Source organism: Callithrix jacchus, chromosome 6 (assembly GCF_049354715.1).
Source record: "Callithrix jacchus isolate 240 chromosome 6, calJac240_pri, whole genome shotgun sequence".
Classification (NCBI taxonomy): Eukaryota; Metazoa; Chordata; class Mammalia; order Primates; family Cebidae; genus Callithrix; species Callithrix jacchus.
The window spans coordinates 64,879,171-64,901,059 of NC_133507.1; the positions used below are offsets into that span (position 1 = coordinate 64,879,171).

At 35.1% G+C, this 21,889-nt stretch overlaps 1 protein-coding gene across 50 annotated transcripts in view; it reads left to right on the plus strand.

Moving 5' to 3' along the window:
- The window catches only part of COBLL1 (cordon-bleu WH2 repeat protein like 1), a 164,592-nt gene that overhangs the window by 97,759 nt on the left and 44,944 nt on the right, over positions 1-21,889 (plus strand). For 26 of the 50 annotated variants that reach the window (XM_078327482.1, XM_078327483.1, XM_078327484.1 and 23 more), the window contains 3 exons: positions 3,134-3,322; positions 17,091-17,292; positions 19,344-19,572. In XM_078327482.1, the coding sequence (XP_078183608.1) occupies positions 3,134-3,322; positions 17,091-17,292; positions 19,344-19,572 (620 nt within the window). Of the gene's footprint in view, positions 1-3,133; positions 3,323-17,090; positions 17,293-19,343; positions 19,573-20,380; positions 20,420-21,889 lie in introns of all 50 variants that reach the window. The other 24 variants (XM_035304642.3, XM_035304643.3, XM_078327480.1 and 21 more) reach the window with 1 other exon arrangement.

The following is a 21,889-nucleotide window of genomic DNA, read 5'->3' on the forward strand; positions in this document are numbered from 1 at the left end:
CTGTGGAAAGTAGTCATTGAATTCACTCTTTCAGCAAATATCAGTGCCTACTACGCAGCAGGCATGGTCGCAGAAATTCTGTGCATTTGTAAATGTGTGGACAAGGTGGTGGAGACAGGTCCCTACTCTCATGGAATTCATTACCCTTTAATGGAAGGAGACATGATAAGTATGTTGCTCATTAACCCTGTGGCCAAAAGTAAAGCAGAGAGATGAGGGTGTTAAGGTCAGGAGCAGATTCTGTAGAGGGCCTTGCATTCTAGATGTGCTCAAGGAAAAGGCACGAAGCCTGAGACTGGATGCAGTGAGCCTAGGGAGAGAGTCTTAGGTGAGAGACTAGAGAGGCTGGAGGTAAGGGAGGAAGGAAGGACCTATTACAGTTGGTCCCCTGCTCGTCATGGTTGGATGTATGATTTTTCTACTTTACTGTGGGTTTATCAACATGTAACCTTATCATAAATTGAGGGACATCTGGAGTTATGATGGTTGAATTATGATTTTTCTGATTCTATGATTGGTTTATTGGGGGTATTTGGTGTATTTTTGACTTATATTTTCAATTTCAGGTGGATTTATGTGGTTGTAACCCCATCATAAGTAGAGGAACATTTGTATAGCACTCTAGATCTTTTTCTGGTTGAAGTAGGAAATCTTTGGAGAATGTGGGAAGTGAGGCAGTGATCTGACTTGTATTTTATTTCATTATTTTATTTACCTATTTATCAACACATTCAGAGAAACTGTGTGGCAATGAACTGTAGAAATGATCCTGAAAGTTTAGTCTTCTAATTTGTATTTTAAGAAGATCACTCTGGTTGCTATGTTGAGATTAGATTACGAAGTGACAAGTTTAGGAGCAGGGATATCAGTTGGCAGCTTGAGCAGAGGTGTTCGGTGATCCATGTTACTGGTGGATTCTGGGTCTATTTATGGTAAAAAGCTGATGGAATTTGTAGGTGGATTGGATAAATGTTTGTGAGAACCAAGATTTGACCTGGACAAATGAAAGAAATGTGATCGGTTAAGATGGAAATACCTGGAGAGTCTTTTTAAAATTCATTTTTGTTGCTAATACCAAAGGAACCTTTTCTTTCCTTGTACTTTCTGACTAGTTTTTGCTGATATTTATGTAGGCTACTGACACTGTAGGATATGAACTTTGTAGCAACCCACCTTACTGAATTATCTTACTTATAAAATGTTTCAGCTGATTCACTGATTTCTCATCTCTTTGACTGCTCTGTGCAACTTTATCAAACCATTGAGTTCTAAAAAGTACCATTTTCTTTTATGGCTGTATTCACTTTCCTCTGCCTGAAATATCAGTTATTTCTTGCCTTTGCTCTGTGTTTCTACACATTCCTCAAAGCCCAGCTCATGTTTCCCATCTGCAAAACATTTCTGGATTCCTAGGAAAGTTACACTTTATTCCTGTGACCCAAAGCTGCAATATCTGCATACCTGTGTTAGAGCAGCCATCAAATTTGACGATATTTTGCCTGCTTGTCAATCCTTTGGGGTTACGAACCCTCAGGAATAGGAACTGAGTCTTGCTCATCTTTACCTTTCCAAAATAAATATTTGTTATACATGAGTGGTCAACTTCTGAAGATTTAAAAATTGAAATTTGACATTGGGGGGCATTTTTCTTTACACAGAGTTTTATTAGCTTTCATTCATTATAGCAGTTTTTAAAATGTAGTTTTGTTGCTCTTGTAAAATAAGTCTTTTCTGAAGTACAATGTATTTCTATTATTATACCACTAAGAGTCAAGGGCTTGTTATTTTAGTAAATGAATTTATAGTGTACAATGAAGCAAGGAATCTTGCTTTTTTTCATGATGAGTCATATGTTAAAGGAGTTGGAGTTATGAGACCTTAAATTTTGAAAATACCGAGCGGGTGGATGTTACATATTAACTTATAAAGATGCCTTTTGATCTTGTTTGGTTCCTATGTTTCCCTAGCAAAGAAAAACAGGAGGAATTTAAATCTATATATTTCCGAGTAGAAAGAATTAGTATTCATTCTTCTAAAACCAATTAGCCTTTTATAAAATAATATTTTTAAAAAATTTGACAGTGTTTTAAATAAAAACATAAATTTGTCATTACTTATAGTTTATTTTCACATTTTATTTTTTTTCAACCCATCAAATCATTGAATTGGCCTATGTAAGTTCAGAATGTCTCCTATTTCTGATATGTTAGGTAAGAGGTTATCTTGATGATGCAAAAATATTTATTAGAAAATTATTTGTAATATTTTTCATTGAAGTAGACATTTCTCAAACAACCCATCATAATTCATTGCTAGGTATAGTGGGAAATACAGCCATCCATAGCATGCTTCGTTCTTGCTTGCTTTCTTTGAGATAGGGTCTCACCATGTTGCCCAGGCTGGACTCAAACTCCTAGACTCAGTGGATCCTCCCACTTCAGTCTGCTGAGTAGCCGGGATCTCAGCTGTGTGCCACCACACCTGGCTAGCATGCTTTATGCTTCTTTTTTTTTGCAGGGAGTTATAAATGTATGTAGAGATATGAAACTGGTGCCCAGAAAAAAATATTTAAAAAGTTACATCTATGGAATTGGTTGTATGTGATATATCAATTTAAAGAAGGAAGAAATTTTGTGAAGGGATAGTTTGGGGCAAGTGGGGTGGATTTAGCTAACCTTTGAAGGATAAGGTAGGATTTTTCTGAATAAAGAGGCAGAACATACTAGATCAGAAACAAACACGGTGAAAGGCCCAAAGGTAAGAGTTATTATGAAATGAGAGAATGAAATACTGATCTCTATCCTGAAACTGTAAGGATTTTTATAATTTATCTCATCAAAGAAATTAAATTCTCTTGGCTTGCTATAATGAACACACAGTAAATATAAAATTTATTTATCATGTTTCTTTTTATTTCGAGGAAATGTAGGCATTGTATTCAAAACAAAATGCTGACTGGAAAAGGAAAAAATTCCGAATTCCACCATCCAACACTAACAGTTAACATTTTTGAACATTTTTTTCTAGATGTGAAAACTGGATACATATATACATTTTGGAGTTTATAAAATTAGATCATATTAAAAGTTTACTTTAAAAATAAAGTATATTTTGTGTTTTCTTTATATTTTAGGAGAAAACCAAAAGCCAAGGCACCCCTTCCTCCAGCTGAGACCAAATACGTTGATGTCTCTTCAGCTGCTGATTCTGTAGAATCCACCACTTTCATCATGGAACAGAAGGAAAACATGATAGATAAAGACATTGAACTCTCAGTGGTTCTACCTGGGGATATTATCAAATCTACTACTGTTCATGGCAGGTATGCTGGAGTGAATGAAATATCAGGACCTCCCTTTCTTATTCCACCACTGAAAGCCTCTGTGATATACATCTTGATGTTTGTTCTTTGACAAAACACTCCATTTATCACTCTGTTTTAGTTACCTGTTAAAAAAAAAAAAGAGTGCTAAAATGGTGGTAAAATTTTTCTACCAATGTTTTATTGTCAGTGCCATAAATTCCACAAGCCCAATTAAATGACTTGAAATTCGGAACGATTTCATATTTTATTAGTTATTTCACAAGTTTTTAAAAACAAGCCTTTCCTGAAGGAATGGCCATCGATTATATTGATTTTGTAAACCAAACTAACAAAACAAGCCCAGTGACCCCTAGGAAATTCCCTTTTTTTTTTTTTTTTTTTTTTACAAATTGTTCTTCCCACTTTAAGCTGCTTCTTTAAATTTGAGTTTCCAGAAGTTACTAATTACTCTAAAAATGTAATACTTTCTTATTTATCAAAACAGTTAAATCTGTCTATAAATTAATTGGCAGGGTTTTTTTATTTTATTGAATAATTTAATTAATTTATTTAAAATCTGGGTGAGTTAAGTAGAAAAGTAAAAATCAAACTTTATCCCAGCGAAAAGGAAAGATGTGATTTAGAAGACTGATATGTTTAAATACTTTTGTGAAAATTGGAAAAATGGAACAAAGCCAAGTGTAATTTTCCATTTCACTTTGAAGTGGAAAGTTACATGAACTATAGACTTGGTCTTGTTCTTTCACCTTCAACTGCCTATTTGTTATCAGGAATCCTGTTTTAGAAATTTAGGCTGTTTTGACCTTTGCAGAGTGTGTGTGTGTGTGTGTGTGTGTGTGTGTGTGTGTGTGTGTGTTGTATATAAGGAAAAGCATATATTGGATATTACATTCTTACAATCTGGTTTTGTCTAGAGAAACTTATTCAAGATAATTTTAAGATTTATCATGAAAATCATGTGTAACTTTACAGATTATTGAAAGTAGATGAAGACAAAATAGTTCAACTTTAGCAAATAATATAGTATTATTTAACTCTGATTAAATTTGAGGAAGTTGCATTTTGCCATTTATTTTGTATTGAAAGTCAAATTTTGGAGATCACACATTGAGCCCTATTTGTGAGACTGAAAAACCCGTGTCAGTGTTAGGCTCCTACCTGCAGCTGTGAATGACCTCGTTTGGCTGAGGAAGACATCTTGAAAGTTAGAGCCAGTGGCCATCATCATCAATTCTTGAAATAATATTACTCTGGTTTTAAAAGGATAATGGATCTGGCTAGGGGTAATAAAGGCAATTCCTTTTTTAATTTTTATTTTTCCTGAATTCGAAGTAAGTTAAAAAAAAAAAAGCATTTTTTCTAGTTCTTTAGGATTACAGGTGACACTGGTTTCATCACAAATACTCCTCAAAATGTCTTCTTGGGGATGTACCAGTCATCTGTTTGTATTGCCTTATTCTCTGTTTGCTATCAGTGAGTCTCTGAGTTCTTCAGCTTTTTTTTTTTTTTAAACCTTAGTGACTTTAATACCAGAAGCATGGTTTTTCTCTTCATCCTCTCACCCATCATCATTATTTTAGACTTTTCACATGCCACCCTGAGTTAATTTTTCTTCTGTTTTCTCAACTGTGGAAACAGAGGTCCATGGTCAACTTCCCTATTTCCACCAGAGAATGGTGGAATCTCGTTACTTTAAAACTGTTCTATTTCTGAGATCTTAGGTTTCCTTATTTGAATACAACCTTTTTAAACATCTAGCTTATCCACTTTAACTGGATTTGTTCTTCATCTGCCTTGAGTCTAATTTATGACTGTTCTATAGGATGCTGGATTTTAATGTCTAAATTTTCTTCATGTCTATTTTTTATTTATACCTGGTAGATTCTGTATCAGTCACTTCTACATTTGTACTCACAAAGACCATAGATTTTTCCCTTCCTCTTCTGGCATGTTTGTCTCCTCAGTTCTCTAAATCTGAGTAATTTTCCGTCAGTCAGCTTTGTGTTTCTGCTCCACCAACCGTTGTTGAATTGCTGCAGTTTTCTTATCTATGAAAATGTATTATAGCTGAATTAATAGGATTAAATAAGATACCATGTATTTTGCTATAATTAAATGAAATATTATCAGTGCTTGGTGCGTATTGGCTTCCTTCATTTTTTTTTTTTTAATTGGGAACAGCTTTTTTTTTTAACCCTGGGCTCTCTTCATTTACCTTGCACCCTCAGATTAATCTTAAACACCTTTCTGTTTGTGGCACTACCTTTGATAAAAGACTGCAGGATAGCAATTCCATACCAAATTAAAGAAATCTGAGCTACCAAAGCCAGAGATTGGGACACCTTATTTTCTTCTCCAAAATTAAGTAGGCTTTGCCTTCACCACCACTCTCCTTTGTATATCTTTTTTTTTTTTTTTTTTGAGACTGAGTCTTGCTCTGTCACCCAGGCTGGAGTGCAGTAGTACAATCTGGGCCCGCTGTAACCTTCACCTCCTGGGTTCAAGCAATGCTTCTGCCCCAGGATCCCAAGTAGATGGGATTACTGGTATACACCACCATCCCAAGCTAATTCTTGTATTTTTATTAGAGATGTGGTTTCCCCATGTTGGCCAGGGTGGTCTTGAACTCCTGACCTCAGGTGATCCACCCACCTCAGCCTCCCAAAGTGCCAAGATTACAGGCATGAGCCACTGCATCCAGCCCTCCTTCATGTATCCTAAGCTTCACCACATGACTCTGCTCTTCCTTTGTTCTTCAACAAATACTCTCTTTTACCTCCATACCTTTATGAACTACCCTCACCCCATAACTCACTACCCTCATTTTCTCCAGTTAGTTTATATAGCTCAGGTGATGTATTTTATATAAAGGCTCCCTGATCTCCCCAGAATTGATGTTTAACTCTGGCGTCCAAGCTCTTCTGACACTTTATACCATATTTATTACATGTTGTTCTATGCTGCAATGTATATGCATGTAAGAAATCACTGAGCTGTGAGAATATCATTACTTCTCTTTATAATGCCTAGCACAGTTTCTTGCAATTTAGTAGGCATTTCATAAATATATCAAAATGAATATTGTCTTCCTAAACCCTTCTGTGTAGATGGAGGTAGCAACATAATGGTGTGAGGAAGCACTTGGAATGAGTCCTAGTTGTTTTGCCAGAATCTTTTAAGTAAAGATATTTTCTCCAGGCATAGAGCAAGGAAGGAATGCCCCAAATTCTGATTGCTTTTTAAATTTTGTTTAGGGCTGAAGAGTTTTTCGGAGAGTAGAATTTATATCAGTGGTTTCTTTCTTTCTTTTTTTAGACAGGGTTTCAGTCACCCAGGCTGGAGTACAGTGGTAAGATCTGGGCTCACTGCAGCTTCTGCCTCCCAGGCTCAAGCAATCTTCCCACCTCAGCCACCCAAGTAGCTGGGACCATAGGCGTGTGCTACCACCCCCAGCTAACTCTACTATTTTTTGTAGAGACGGGATTTCCCCATGTTACTCAGCCTGTATCTCAGTGATTTTACTACAGTGTTTCATTTAGGGACTTTGTTCTCACTAGTTTTATAATTCAGAAATGACTCGTTGGTGCTGTGACTAATTTTCTATTTTAAGTGTTTGTGATTTAAAGTAGTTGTATGACTCTGAATATCCTAAAAGTGTGATTCTGGGATATCTTGATGTGATCCAATATGTTTTAGAGTTTGAGTTGGGATATCTTAAAAGTATCACTAGGGATATCTTTATAGCGTGATTAGCGATGCCTTGAGTGTCACTCACAGCTACTACGGCTCATTGTTTCACAAAACTGTTTAACAGTAACAACAAAAGGAAATGTTCAAATAGAAAATTATGTTCTACCTCTGAAAAATGTTACTTACCTAATGAGAAGACTCATAATAACAAAAATAAATTTTCTTTATGGATTTGTTACTACAATAAAAAAAATCTGAACAGAATAATACAAGAATTTGGTGGAGGACTAAGGAAACTAATTTTAAGTGTGTGAGGGTTTCTTAGACAGAGTTCTATATGTAACTCTGCAAGTCTTTAATGCAGTTTTTTGAGAGCATCCTTTCTGAATTTGATTTTTTGAATAGTGTAGTATTATTTATTACAGCTTTACTATGAAGAATAGTGCCAGTATTAGACTGAAATACAGATTTCAACAACTTATATGCCTCGCTTCACTTTTTGGAAATACTTTTCCCACCCAAAATGTATTCTTGGGGAGTATTTATGGAAAGTCCCCCTCATACATCTCATGCAGAGGTGGGCTCAGGATGTTCTGTTTGGGGGAATGTGAGTGCACAGTGGTATCTTCAGAAGAATGCACTTGTTTGTACATTGATTTTCAACAAAGAGTTTATTCAGATTAGGGAACACAGTGGGGTTGGAGGTGGTCATAGACTTTATGCTCAGGAAGAAACTTGTTATCCTGTGTTAGGTTGGTAGCCATCTGCCAGCTCAACTATTTTTGGCACCAGAACTTGTCAATGCCATCCCTCTGATGACCAAAAGTCACCATGTCTCTACTATCTTGCCTTTGTGAGCCTCTGCTTACATCAAGGGGGGGCTGCCATGCTAACCTGAAAACTCTTGGGCATTTCTGCATATCCTGATATCATGGATGGCTGGATTGAAGGAAGGAGGAATTATTATTATTATTATTATTATTATTATTATTTGAGATGGAGTCTCTCTCTGTCACCAGGCTGGAGTGCAGTGGCGCAGTCTCAGCTCATTGCAACCTCCAGCTCCCTGGTTCAAGTGATTCTCCTACCTCAGCCTCCTGAATAACTAGAATTAGTTGCGCCACCATGCCCAGCTAATATTTTGTGTTTTTGGTAAAGTTGGGGTTTCATCATGTTGTCCAGGATGGTCTCGATCTCCTGACCTCATGATCTGCCTGCCTTTGCCTCTCAAAGTGCTGGGATTACAGGCGAGAGCCACCATGCCTGGCCTAAAATATTTTATTTACAAATAAGATAGAGTATATAAGATACAGTATATGTATATAAATGTGTGCATCTATGTATAGACTTGTGTATACCAAATCCAAAATCTCAAATGCTCTGAATTCCAAAACTTCTTGAGTGTGAATATGATGCTCAAAAGAAAAATGTACTGGAGCATTTGAAATTTTGGATTTCCAGATTAAGGATGCTCAACTTGTGTAATTCAAATATTTCAAAATCTGAAAAAATATGAAATCTAAAACACTTACTGCCTCAAGCATTTTGGGTAAAGATACTCAACATGTTTCTGTGTATATGTCTATAATATATATATACTTGATATACTAGCAGTTCTTTGCCTTTCTAAAAATGAACATTAAATGATACTACTGTTACAGAACAGGCTGGCTCTTCTCAGAATATGCCATACTTCACAACAGCATAAGCAGTGGTATCTGCTAGTACTTGGGAAAAGTTATTTTTTAATGAAAATAGGCTTATAGACTAAACAGATATAGACACCACATAGAATAAGGAAATATGTGGGTATATTTGTATATGATTCTAGGTCCTCATCTTGTAGTCGAGTGTCTGCTTCATAAGTAATTTTTCCTCATTTAATAGGTATTAGTTCATTTTTCCTCTTTTCCCTTTCTCTAGGCTATCCTTTTATTTTTATTTTTAATTTTATTTTTAAATTTTTTTGAGACAGAGCCCCACTCTGTCACCAGTCTGGAGTGCAGTGGCCCGATCTCAGCTCACTGCAACCTCCCACTCCTGGGTTCAAACGACTCCCCTGAGTCAGCCTCCTGAGTAGCTGGGACTATAGGCATGCAACACCAAGCTGGCTAATTTTTTTGTATTTTTAATAGAGATGGGGTTTCACCGTATTGACCAGGATGGTCTCAATCTCCTGACCTCATGATCCACCCACCTCAGCCTTTCAAAGTGTTGGGATTACAGGTGTGAGACACTGTGCCTGGCCTCTCTGGGCTGTACTTTTAAAGCAAAATGTTCAATTTGGGATATCTGGTAAGATCGACACGAATCTTTAACCTGTAGAGAGAGCATTATATGGCCGTGCTATCACTGTTTCTTTCCTACAAGAGGGAAGAAGAAATAAGCACCACTTTATAACAGAGAAGGATATTTCTTTTATGCCCCTACCACAAATAGGAATTTATTTTGATTCGAGCACACATGAGATGCCATAAATGAAGACACAAAGAAAGCACAGAACTCCAAGCTAGAAATCCCAACTAGAAGTTAGTTGGTTCTAGGCTTGCTGTGTGATCTCAAGCAAGTCACCTAACCTCTCTGAGCTTTTCCCATAAAATAACCCAAAGGCATGTTGCACATGATTTCCAGCCTGATTTGCCTGTTCCATAGCACCAGTTAAAAGCAGAGTTGAGCCTAAGCCCGCGGTTTTGACTGGCATAAAGTGGGTCTACTAAGGAACTCAGGAGCATTTTAAATGGATTACAGCGCCACCTATCGGGAAAAAAATAGACTATGAAAAATAACAAGTTGAATCAGTATAGGGTTTTTGCTTAAAAAAAAAGAGTAACAGACCAGTATGGCTCTAGAAATTTTTCTAAAGTTCACATCACATTTATATTTATTGAGAAGTGTCTAATGATTACAAATGTGTGATAAATATATGTATATAGAAGGCAAATTAATTTTTTTAAACTGCCAAAAACTATAGTATGGTATAAACCATGTTTAACTCAACAAGATGCTTAAATTTTGGTTTAGATCCTTATTCTGCTGTAATTGCTTTTAGAAAGTTGGCATTTTAACTGTACAAGCATTTAAACATAACAGTACTACTTGATTTTTTAATTGGTACTACTTGAGTTTTTAATCATCCTGTCATCTAGGTTCTGTCACTGCCCTCCCATGTCCCCCATGGCCCTGAGCCCAGGAGAATGTCAGCCTCTGTCACCTGCCTGCTCCCCTGTTTGGGAAAGGGGTGACAAAGCATTCACAGATGTCCTCAGAACGTTTTTCCTGGCAGGGCAACCCTCTTCTCTTTGCTTTCCTAGCACCTACAACTTATAATAATGACCCTTTTCAATTTTAGTTGTTTAACTTAATTTGATCTTCTAATTTTTCTAGAGACAGGGTCTCACTCCATGGCTCAGGCTAAAGTGCAGTGGTGTGATCATAACTCACTGCAGCCTTTAACTCTTGGCTCAAGTGATTGTTCTGCCTTAACCTCCCAAAGTGCTGGGATTACAGATGTGAACCACCATGCTCAGCCTTAATTTTAGTTGTTAAGTGTGACTACAAGTGCAATAATTAGATGTTTTAGAAAGTTGAAAATACAGATAAGCCAAAAAATTGTAAATGCAATTTCACTAAATGGGCAGATTGCAACTTCTAACATTGTAGTGTCTAACCTTTTATTCATATGCATGCACATGCATATGTGCCAAGCAGATATGTACACACATCTATATATGCACTCTTCTTTTTTACAACAATGTAGTATTATATTGAACATGCTATTTGTAACCTGCTTTTTTTCAGTTAATGATTTTCATCTTTCATGTCAATAAAATTTTCTTATCCTTTGTCTATATTCAAATTATCCCAATTATAGTGAGATATATTTGTAGTATTTTTGCTTTCATAAGGGCTATGTTGTGTTTTTAGTAGGTGTATTCTTAAATCAAAATTTTTATGTTGGCAATTATTTATAACTAGCTCTGAGTATAACACCCAAGATAAATGACCAGATAGAGTTCAAAGTGATGACTTTCTAAAAATTGTGGGTGTTTTTACATATAGTAATATCTATTTTTAGTATGTTAACAACTTATCAGCTTAGTAATCTGACCTATTACTAATTATCTTCAAATTTTAATTGTACGTGTTACTTTTTTCAAAATATTTCTTACAGCATAATAAGCACTCTAAATTTTGAGGCTGGGTCCCTTTGTTTTGTGTACGTGGTCTGTTTTATTTCTTGCACACACAGAGAGCACTGCTTCAGTTTTTGAACTCATTACTGAACTATATGGGTTAGCATAAGATCGATTAACATCAGTAGCAATAGAGAATGTTGTAAAATTTCTGTACTATTACTGGTATGTATAATTGGATTGTTGGTGTGCATTTATAAGGTACAGATATGAAATTAATCTGGGGAATTGTTATTTCTGAAAGTAGTGAGAAATCTCATAGGGATTTCTTCATTTCAGAGAAGAGCTTTTAGTGTATTAAAAAAAAAATCTCCCCTCCAGAAAATTATTATATTATCTTACAAGAGAAAAACATCTGTAAATAATGTAAATGCAAAGCAGACTCTGCTGACTAATAAAATAAACCATGATTCAGTGTGGTGTGATAATATAAAGGAGTGATGATAATATTCCTCCAGTCCTTTTCCAGTTTTAATAATTTGCCTCAGGTTTCAGATGGATTGCTCACATGTACTTCTGCCTTGAAAAACAGGAAGACAGGCATCTTTTCTGTGGTGATCCTGTGGTCAAACCCATTAGCCAACTGCCTTCAGGTGCATCAGCTCAGGGATGATTATCCAACCAGAATTGTTATCTTTGGCAGAAGTAGTTTGGCATCCAGGTGGATAATTCTCAGCTACATTCAAGAGATGATTTCATTTCCTGTGGGTGCACTCTGTGACTAGTTAACCCCAGTGGCAGATCCACTGGATGCAGGACCTGCTTAAAAGTTAATGTCCTCCTTTATGGTAAAGCTAGACAGTCAATAATTCTCAACCTCAAAATCTTCTGGTCAGGGTCAGCTCTCCTGTGTTACAGTGTTGAATGCTGTAATACTTAAAGCATTCAAACTAGTCTGAGGCTGTTTTTGGAAAAGATCTTAACCTTTTAATGCTTATGTCTCACCTTTGTGTAAAGATGGCCTGACTTAGGCAAAACAAGCTTGTTCATTATAAAAAAAACAACAGAGCTTTCACCACATTGTTCTTTTTCTAAAGCCTATGAATCTCCTTTCAACAAGAGTGCTTTCTCATGTTCAGTTGTATGGTTCTGCTTTGCATTTGAGCTCATTGACTTTCAAGCAGAATTAATCACTGTTTCCTCTAAATTCCTCATTCGACAACAGTGACCTAACTAGGTGCCTAAAGATTACTAAGTTGTGGTCCTGCTGCGGGGAGCTCACATCCATGTACACAGAACCCAGATAACTTCTTGAGGTCACTCTGCTGCTCCAGATCTAAATAAGATTGGCCTGAACCCCTGTTCTACCTCCTGTGCAAAGTTCAATCCCCTTTAAAATCTTACTGTAAACTCCCAAGAGTTTTATGTTCTTGAGGCTACCTCTGGCTCTGACTTTATATCTCACCACCTCTGGATTCTTATTTTTCAGTTTCTACTTTTGGAATGTCCTGCCTTTTCTTTATTTGATGCCTCCCAAGGCTACCAGAACCTTGGTGATGGCTTGTGAGTTACAGTAAGCACTCGCCTACAACCCATTGAAATTTGCATTTTAGGCCTCCGGTTGGGTGCTTTCAGCAACCCTGCCACTTTGTAATGTTCCTGCAATCCTGGCATCTTTCCACTGGCTAGCTCCTCTTTCTCTCTTTGTCTCCTTTCTGCATTGGCTTCAATCCTATCAGCTCCCTACAAAATATATCCAGAATCTGACTAGTCTAGGCCACCACCATCTCCCACCTAAATTTTTGCAGTAACCTTATACCTGCTCCCCCAGGCTATTTTCAATACAAAAACCAGACTGAAATCCTTTTAAAAAGCAGAATAGATCACATCACTCCTCAGAACTCTTTGGAGACTTTCTGTCTCAGTGAAATCTCAGGTCTTCACTTGAAAGGGCTTTAAATACTACAAGTTAACACTCTGATGTCATGCCTATTGTTTCCACCTTAGCCAACTAGTTTCTGTTTTTCTTTAAGCGCTTAGAGCACATTCCTGCCTCAGGGTTTTTCTATTTGTCAAAGCTATCTTTCCCCAGATACCCCAGTCCCTTCAAAGTCTCTATTCTGATGTCATTTATCAATTAGGACATCTCTAACTTCTTTTATTATTATTTTTTTTAATGAGAGCATGTATCACTATCTGATATTTTATATGTTTTACTTGTTTCTTAATTCTCTTCGCTCTAGATCAGCATTTCATAAACTTCTTAAACTACAGGATGATCAGAATAGGCCAGAGTGCCTGTCAAAGCACAGATTGCTGTTCCTCATTCCCAGAGTTTCTGATTAATGATCTGGGCTGGGGCTTGACAATTTGCATTTCTAACAAGTTCTCAGCAGATACTGATGCTGCTGGTCTCTGTATCACACCTTGAGCACCAGAGTCATAGAATGACTCTGTCCAGTATGGTAGCCATTCACTATATGTGACTACTTACATTTAATTTAAATTAAGTTGAATACCTTAAAAATTCGATTTGGGAGTCCACTAGCTCAGTAGCCACTGTGTTAGACAGCGCAGATATAGAACACTTCCCTCAGTGCAGAAAAATCCATTGGGCATATTGCTATAAAACAAAGACTGCATAAAGATCTGCCTGGAGCTTACTTCAGTGTAAGAAATCAGGTTAGATACATAACTTTTCTTTTTCATCCGACAGTCACTTTTCCCAATACCACTTTTTGAAAATTTGGTTGTTTCCCAGAAAAAAATTCATATACAGTGTTAAATTCCCATATGTAATTATGTCTATTGCAGAACTTTCTGGCCTGTTGCATTTATCTGTCTGAGAATAGGAATATTTTCAAGGCAAAATTGGCTTCTGTAATTTTTGAATAAAAAATTGAACCTGGAATTATAGAATGAGAAAATAAAATCATAAAGAAGTTCTGTGGTTTTCAGCTGCCTTTCAAAGAGGAATTTTTAGTAGAAAACACATAGGCAGTGTTGAGTTCAAAGGTCATGATATAGTCTGCAATGTTTCTCTCATGAAATCTGATACAGTTTGTAAAGTTTCTAGAAAATAAAATGACTGAGGGAATAGGCCATTATATTAATATTCTTGACCAATTATCACCCCATTTATTAGATTACAAAATGTATCACAGATAGAAATACCAACATTTCTACACAAAGTATCAAATTGTTCTAAGTTTTTGAAAAAATTGAAAATGTACATTTTCTTAAATGTTCATATGTTTATACATAAGGATGAAAATTATGGCACAAAAATAGGGATAAAAACAAAACTTTAATAACTTTTTGTCTTGTTAACTTATTGTGTATTTCTGGCAAAGATTCCAAAAACTGTATAAGAAGTAAAAGATGTTGGAAGAATAAGCTTTAATGTTTTTACATTTATTGCTTGATACATTTGTATAAGGAGAGAAAGAAATACAGTATGCATGTATCATCATTTACTCATAGACAACAACAGACAGCTATCCATTCAGTTGGCAATGAAAGTTCTCTCCTCCTCCAGCTAAACGGTATTTGTAATTATATTTAACTAGACATTACCTAATTTTTCTTAACTTTATTTACTATCAAAGAAGGTACTATTTCCGAGTCTGGAATTGGTATGTGGCATCCAATTGCTTTTGTAGAGTACCGTATTACCAAAAAATCAGCTTCCACAAGACTGTTTTGCTAGTCTCTCTCTGGATGAAATTTAAAATGTACTGTTAAAAGGCAAAACATGGGCAATATAGATACATGTATGGCCATAGCCTATGGCTCAAAGGAAGGATGTTCCTTAAGGAACAATTAAGGCTCAACTCTTAAATATTATGCAACCATCTATAAAGATACAGGGAATGTATTTTGAGAACTGAAATATATTCATTGGAATGTTTATTTTTTTCATTGAGTGACTTAAAGCCTTTGATTTATTTTTCTAAATATATATACAAATAATGGGGTGCTACTTGTATGTGAGGGAGGATAAGGGAGGCATGAGGGACCATTGAGAAACATACTCCTTATCTCGTAGAGATTGGACTGAACTGGGAGTAGGCAGTGACCACAGAAAGTGAGTAGAAATTGGGGCTGAACACGGGATGATCTGAAATCTATGTAATATGTTGTTTGACTTCAAGACCATACAATGTCAGACAACGAATCCTTCCTCACCTCTGCAGGAGACTTCTTGTCTGGAAGAACTGCATCAGAGAGGCTGCAGGCCTAGGAACTCACTGGGGGTGAGGTGCAATTTGAAAATAGGTGCACTAAAGTAAAAGTAGCATACTGAATGGTGCGATTTTTAACCCCATTTCACTGACAAGTTCCTGAAAGCCAGTAGCCAGGTTTCTATCTCTAGTCAATAAATTGAAGAATCACTTTTTACTAATACATGCATTTCCCTTTCGAGGTGGGATGCAGATGGCAGACTACCCAATTACCCTAAAGTGAATCCCATGAACATAACCTCCAGCCATAAAAATAGGATTTTCACACTGTGGTTTAGTGTCTTATTCTTAAGGATGAACTAGCAGCTTAGCATCGCATGACATTTGGGATAAGCACGTGATACCAAATATTTTTAGTTTGCTTTCCTTAAGAGCTGACAGTATTAAGAAAGACTCAGAGACCCTGTTGTTCTGTTAATGATATGAATGAAAATATGTCTGTATCAGCAATGAGAGTCTACGGAAAGGGAAGCAAAAAATTGGTAAGTATCCTTGAATCCTAAGTTGGGTATGAAAGTTTCTATAGAAATAAGTACTGTATCACTAATAGTATTTCACATTCATTCATTATTTGAAATTACCTCATGCATTTAGTTTATTTTATTTTCTAGTTTAAAAGCTGGTAAACTTTTTCTGTCATGGGCCAGGGAGTAAAAATAGTAGGCTTTGTGGGCTATGGCTACACAGTACGTGGGGTCACCCTATTCCATTCTGCTGTTGTAACTAACAAAAGCAGCCTCAGCACTTATGTAAACAAATGTGCATGGCTATTTTCCAATACAACTTTATTTACAAAAACAGACTGTGGGCCCACTTTGACCTGCACGTTGTTGTTTGCTGACACTTGGTTGAGTCCGTCCAGTAGAGCATTAGATCTACGAGAACAGACAGACATACATTGGAGTACTGTGATTCCAGTGCCTACAGAATATTCATAATCTTGAATGATATAAGAACTTGTCCTACACCCTTTAGGATTTTGTGGACTTCCTATGTAGATATTTAGGTCTGTATTCTAAAGCCAAAAAGGTGGTGGTTGTTGTTCCAAATGCTTCATTCTTATTAGAATTATTACAACAATTCATAAGCTAAAGACTGCCAATAAAACAATGTGTTGTGAAGGACTGATCTTGGGTAAGGAAAGGACTCCTCCTCCTGAACTTTATAATGTGGAAACAATTTGGTAAAAACATAAAAGTAGTTGTGGAACTAGTGCTAGGATCCATGCTCTCTTGACTATTCCAGGACTTTTTAACTATTATAATTTTGTCTGTTTAAGTATCTTGTAGTTCAATTTTTTTTTTTTGTACTTAGGTTATTTTTGTTACTATTACCAAGACAGGGTCTTACTCTGTTGCCCTGGCTGGAGTGCAGTGGTGTGATCTCAGCTCACTGCAACCTCAGCCTCCAGGGCTCAAGTTGTTCGCTGGCCTCCACCTCCTGAGTAGGTGGCACTACAGACACACTACTAGCACAGCAGGCTTATTGTTTTATTTTTTGTAGAGACAGGGTCTTGCCATGTTTCTCAGGCTGGTCTCCAACTCCTGGGCTCAAGCGGTCCTCCTGCCTCAGCCTGTAGTTCAATTTTTAAGCTGCTTTCCCAAATACTAGTTTGTAGCCTTGTTTATCTATTGAAGAAAAACATTCTAAGAAAATCCTCAAACCAATAACAGGTAATCAAATACTCTTGTTTTGCAGTAAACCTATGATGGACTTGTTGATATTCCTTTGTGCGCAGTATCACTTAAATCCATCAAGTTACACAATTGATCTGTTGTCAGCTGAACAGAATCACATTAAATTTAAGCCAAACACACCAATAGGAATGTTGGAAGTAGAGAAGGTAATTTTAAAGCCAAAAATGTTGGATAAGAGAAAACCTACACCTATAATACCGGAGGTAAGAATTCCACTGTAGATTTTGATGTCTTATGGCTAAAATATTAAGTTGATTTTTCAGTCATTATCAGCAGCTCATTATAAATGAAATAAAAATGGACTTTCCTGATCAAATGTGATATGAATATGGGTATTATGTTTTTCTAGGCCACTTTAAGATTCAATTGGTTATTGAGCCTTGGATTAAATAGAATTTGGGCAATTTTTAGATTTAAGTGCTCTAAAATGATCACTATGATTGCATAAGAATGTAGCAATTATAAATGATTTGTATTTTAAGCTACTCTTTTTTTTTTTTTGAGATGGAGTCTTGCTCTGTCACCAGGCTGGAGTGCAGTGGTGCATTCTCAGCTCACTGCAACCTCTGTCTCCTGGGTTCAAGCGATTCTTCCACCTCAGCCTCCCGAGTTGCTGAGACCACAGGCACGTGCCACCACGCCTGGCTAATTATTGTATTTTTAGTAGAGACGTGGATTCACCATGTTGGCCATGATGGTCTCGATCTGATCTCTTTACCTCCTGATCTGCCTACCTCGGCCTCCCAAAGTGCTGGAATTAAAGCATGAGCCACCGCGTCCGCCTAAGCTACTCTTTTTAAAAAGTATTTTATATGTAAAGGAAGGTTTAAGAATCTTCATGAAAATTCATGTAAGAATTTCTTTAAATAATTTTTTGGCTTCTGTATACTTGGTAAGCAGCAGTTGTAACTTTCTAATATCTATTCGTGTGTGTGTGTGTGTGTTTTGTTTTCCAACTCTTCATTGTGTTTGAATTTACTAACATCTAAACTCTTAATATGTGCTACACATTAACTCCATTTTCTCTAAAGTACAAATTTTATGCAAAAAATTTTAACCACAACCATTCTAATATCATCAGTCTATTAAAATTGTTCTATTGATATAAGCAATAAGGTTGAATTTTATGGGTTTCAAGAAATACTCTTTCATTATGAACATTAATGATTTTCATTTCATACTGTATATGAAAATGTGTCTATTCAATTAATACATGTGTCTTAAATGTACATATTCTTGCATTTTCTTCATATTGTGAAGCTTTTTTCAAAGAAGTTGAGTTTTGAAAATATTAAAACATACTTGCTTTCTACAATATGATTAAATATTATTAATATATATTAGGATATTGGACTGCTTTCTGTCTAGGTATTTGTTTCTGTCTAGGTGTTTATTACATATCCATGCTATTTTTCTAGATGAAAATAATTATATTTATGATATAGCATGGGATTATACAAAGGGTTTTAGTTTTATGAATAAATGTCTATAAGGATCTGCAAAATGTAGATTTCACTTAGTATGGTCTCATGTCACTGAGTTTCATGCAGGCTTTAATTCAATTATATAAAATGATGACATGCTTAAAATCTTCCCAATAACTTTAAATCATTAGTACTAGATATCTAAGGAAGAGATTTTAATATTCTTTGCTAAAATATTAAAAGTAGCCAAAGTAGTAATAACAACAACAACAACAAAAGCTAACTACAACAGCTAATGTTCTCTTATTGATAAGTGACTGTGTGCCAGAAAGTCTGCTAAGCTTTTCATACCGATTATCTGATTTATCATGTTTCAAAAAAACCCAAAAATTTTAGTAATGTAACCAAAATGCCTTTCTTTTTAAAATTTAGGCAGTAGACAAATTATTTGAAAGATAAATTTTCCTCAAAGGATAGGATAAAAGGTGTATAATTTTGTACTATGTATATTTGCTAATTTTAAAGTAAATATTTTAAGGAACAAAGTGAAAGCATGAGTTGTGATAGATATGAGGCTAGTTTGTTCTTTGATCATTTAAAATCTAATTAAAATATTACCACAGAGTGGTTGGATTATTTAATAAACTAATTTGTTTGTTTCTAAGAATTTGCTTTGGATTTAGGAGGTAAGATTAATCAAAAAGAGAATTTCACACCAAAATAGGAAAGTACTGTTTATGTATGAATATGTAACTGTAGATTGTCTCATTATTGTAGAATGTTTGTTTGAGTAAATTATGGAATAACTATTACCTTAATCTGTATTTCAGAAAACTGTAAGAGTAGTGGTTAATTTTAAGAAAACACAGAAGACCATAGTGAGAGTGAGTCCACATGCATCACTTCAAGAGCTTGCCCCTATTATATGTAGCAAATGTGAATTTGATCCATTGCATACTCTATTGTTGAAAGATTATCAATCACAGGAGCCCCTCGACATGACAAAATCTCTTGATGACCTAGGACTAAGAGAATTATATGCAATGGATGTCAACAGAGGTAAGTAAGACTTTTGATTTATTTATTAATGGGATGTGTTTATTTGTATATGTTTGTGCATTATGTTTGTATATAGGTCTTCTCAAGTTCATAATGGCAGTTAATGAGTCCTATAGATAGAAGTAATTACATGGCATTAGGAATAAGAAGGCAAAATGTTAATAAATATAAATTAAATATAACATTTAACTTAATTTCAGTTATTTGGAATTGAAACTTGTCTTTTTAGCCATTATCCACATTTTTTTATTTTTCTTTCTATCTGTAAATTCTTTTTTGTAGGATTTAATTTAGTTCTTCATGGCCTAGAAACTTAAACAGAAATTAAAAATTTACAAGTAAATTCACTGTTATTCTAATGAAATGTGAATTACTGTAGACTCATGATTTTTATCTGAGTCTTAGTTATCATTCAGGTTTGGAAGTTTCTTGCCAAATTTTTTCCAAGTTAGTACCAAAATGTTAGCTTATGAAATGAATCCAAAAATTCCAACGTTTTTGAAATAGCTTCCAGTTTTAATCTATAGAAATGATGTAATGTATAAACATTTGGAGATCTTAGATAATGCTAGTTTGTGTGATGTCTAGTAGACAATGCAAACATTTATTCAACATGAATCTGTTTTACTAGGAGAAATAAAAGTTTAGTGAAGCTGACAATTATTTACGTACTCTGTGCATAAAGACTTCAAAAGGTTGTGGCTTTATATAATCCATAGACTACTTTTTCAACTCAGTGCTTTTTTATACTTGAACAAACATCATCTTCACAGTCAATTTACCCTCTTTTATACCCCTCCTTCTGTAGCCACTTCTGTTACTGTCTTCAGTAAGTCATCTTTACAAGGTAAGACATAAGAATCAGTAGAAACAAATTATAACATGAAATTGGATGTATTGAAAATAAACTTCTAATTTTACCTTTTCTTAACATCACTAACGTGTTTATTCTTTAAGAGATTTTAATCTAGAAAATATTTGAGTTTATTTCCTTAAAAAAAGTATAGTTTCCTTCCTTTTGATTTCCAAATTTAATTATAATAATTTCATTTCAACAAATGTTTAAAAATTACATTATTCTAACAGTGTGGGAAAACATATTTTTAGTCATATAAGGAAAAATTATTTTGCTAGGATTTTTATTTGGTACAAATGATAATAGTTTGGTAGTACCAAGGAAGCATTTCAGACTATTCACTGAACAGTAATTCAGAATAATGAGGTATTATATTCATCATATAAAATTTTACAGTCATTGTTTGTGAATATTTTGTAATAATGTGGAAAATACTTACGTTGAAATTAGCTTTTTAACTGTATAAGTGTTTTTGATATAATAGGTGAAAAAATACTTTTACATGAAATTGCTGAAAGGAAATACATTAAAAATTTTAATAGTGGTTATCTTTGGGTGACAGGGTTATGGTAGATGATTTTTTCACATTTCTTTTTTTTTAATACATAATTATATAATGGGCATGCATTCCTTTCATAGAGAAAAAATGTATTAAAAATTGTCCAATAATAAATTGTAGAAGTCTTTATTCACCCATTAAGAAAAAGTCCCAAATAAATGATTACCCTAATGATTATCACCCTACTAAAAAACAAACCTTAACCAACTGCATATATTACTTGTTACTGAAATCTCATCTACTTCTATAATAATAATAAAGAGATTAGAAATAGTGGTGTCTGTGGTTCTTTCTAGTACAAGCAACAGCATTTTGTTACTTGTACTTGACTTTTACTTCTAATTTTGCCACTTTCAGTCTACATCATCCTAAGCAAATTCCATAAACTTTCTGGACTCATTTTGAGGGTGTCAAATGCATTGATTTTTAATAGCCCTTCCAGTGATGGAAAGATGTGGTTTATTCAGAGTATTAAATGTTGTGAACAGACCTTAAGGGATTGAGATAGTAAAATTAAGAAAGCTTTACAGTATCAGTATCCACAAGGTCAGTCCAAATGCTGTCAATGCCCTCACCTCCTTATTTTTTCTGATATTATTTGAAAACTTAAAGCTTTTCATGTAGTTATTTTAGCCTGCTCTAGAAAGAAGAAACTACAGTATTTGAGTTGCTTTTCTAAGTAAGTTCAAACCTTTGCTTATCTTAGTGTTTAACCTGACTTGCTGTGATCCCTGATATAGAGCTTTAAGCAAAGACTTAAGGGCTAACTTGTGTGCCAGATGACCATGTACCTGGAAAGTTCTTCACCAAAAATAACAATATGGGCTAGGCACGGTGTCTCATGCCTATCATTCCAACACTTTGGGAGGCAAAGGTGGGAAGATTGCTTGAGCCTAGGAATT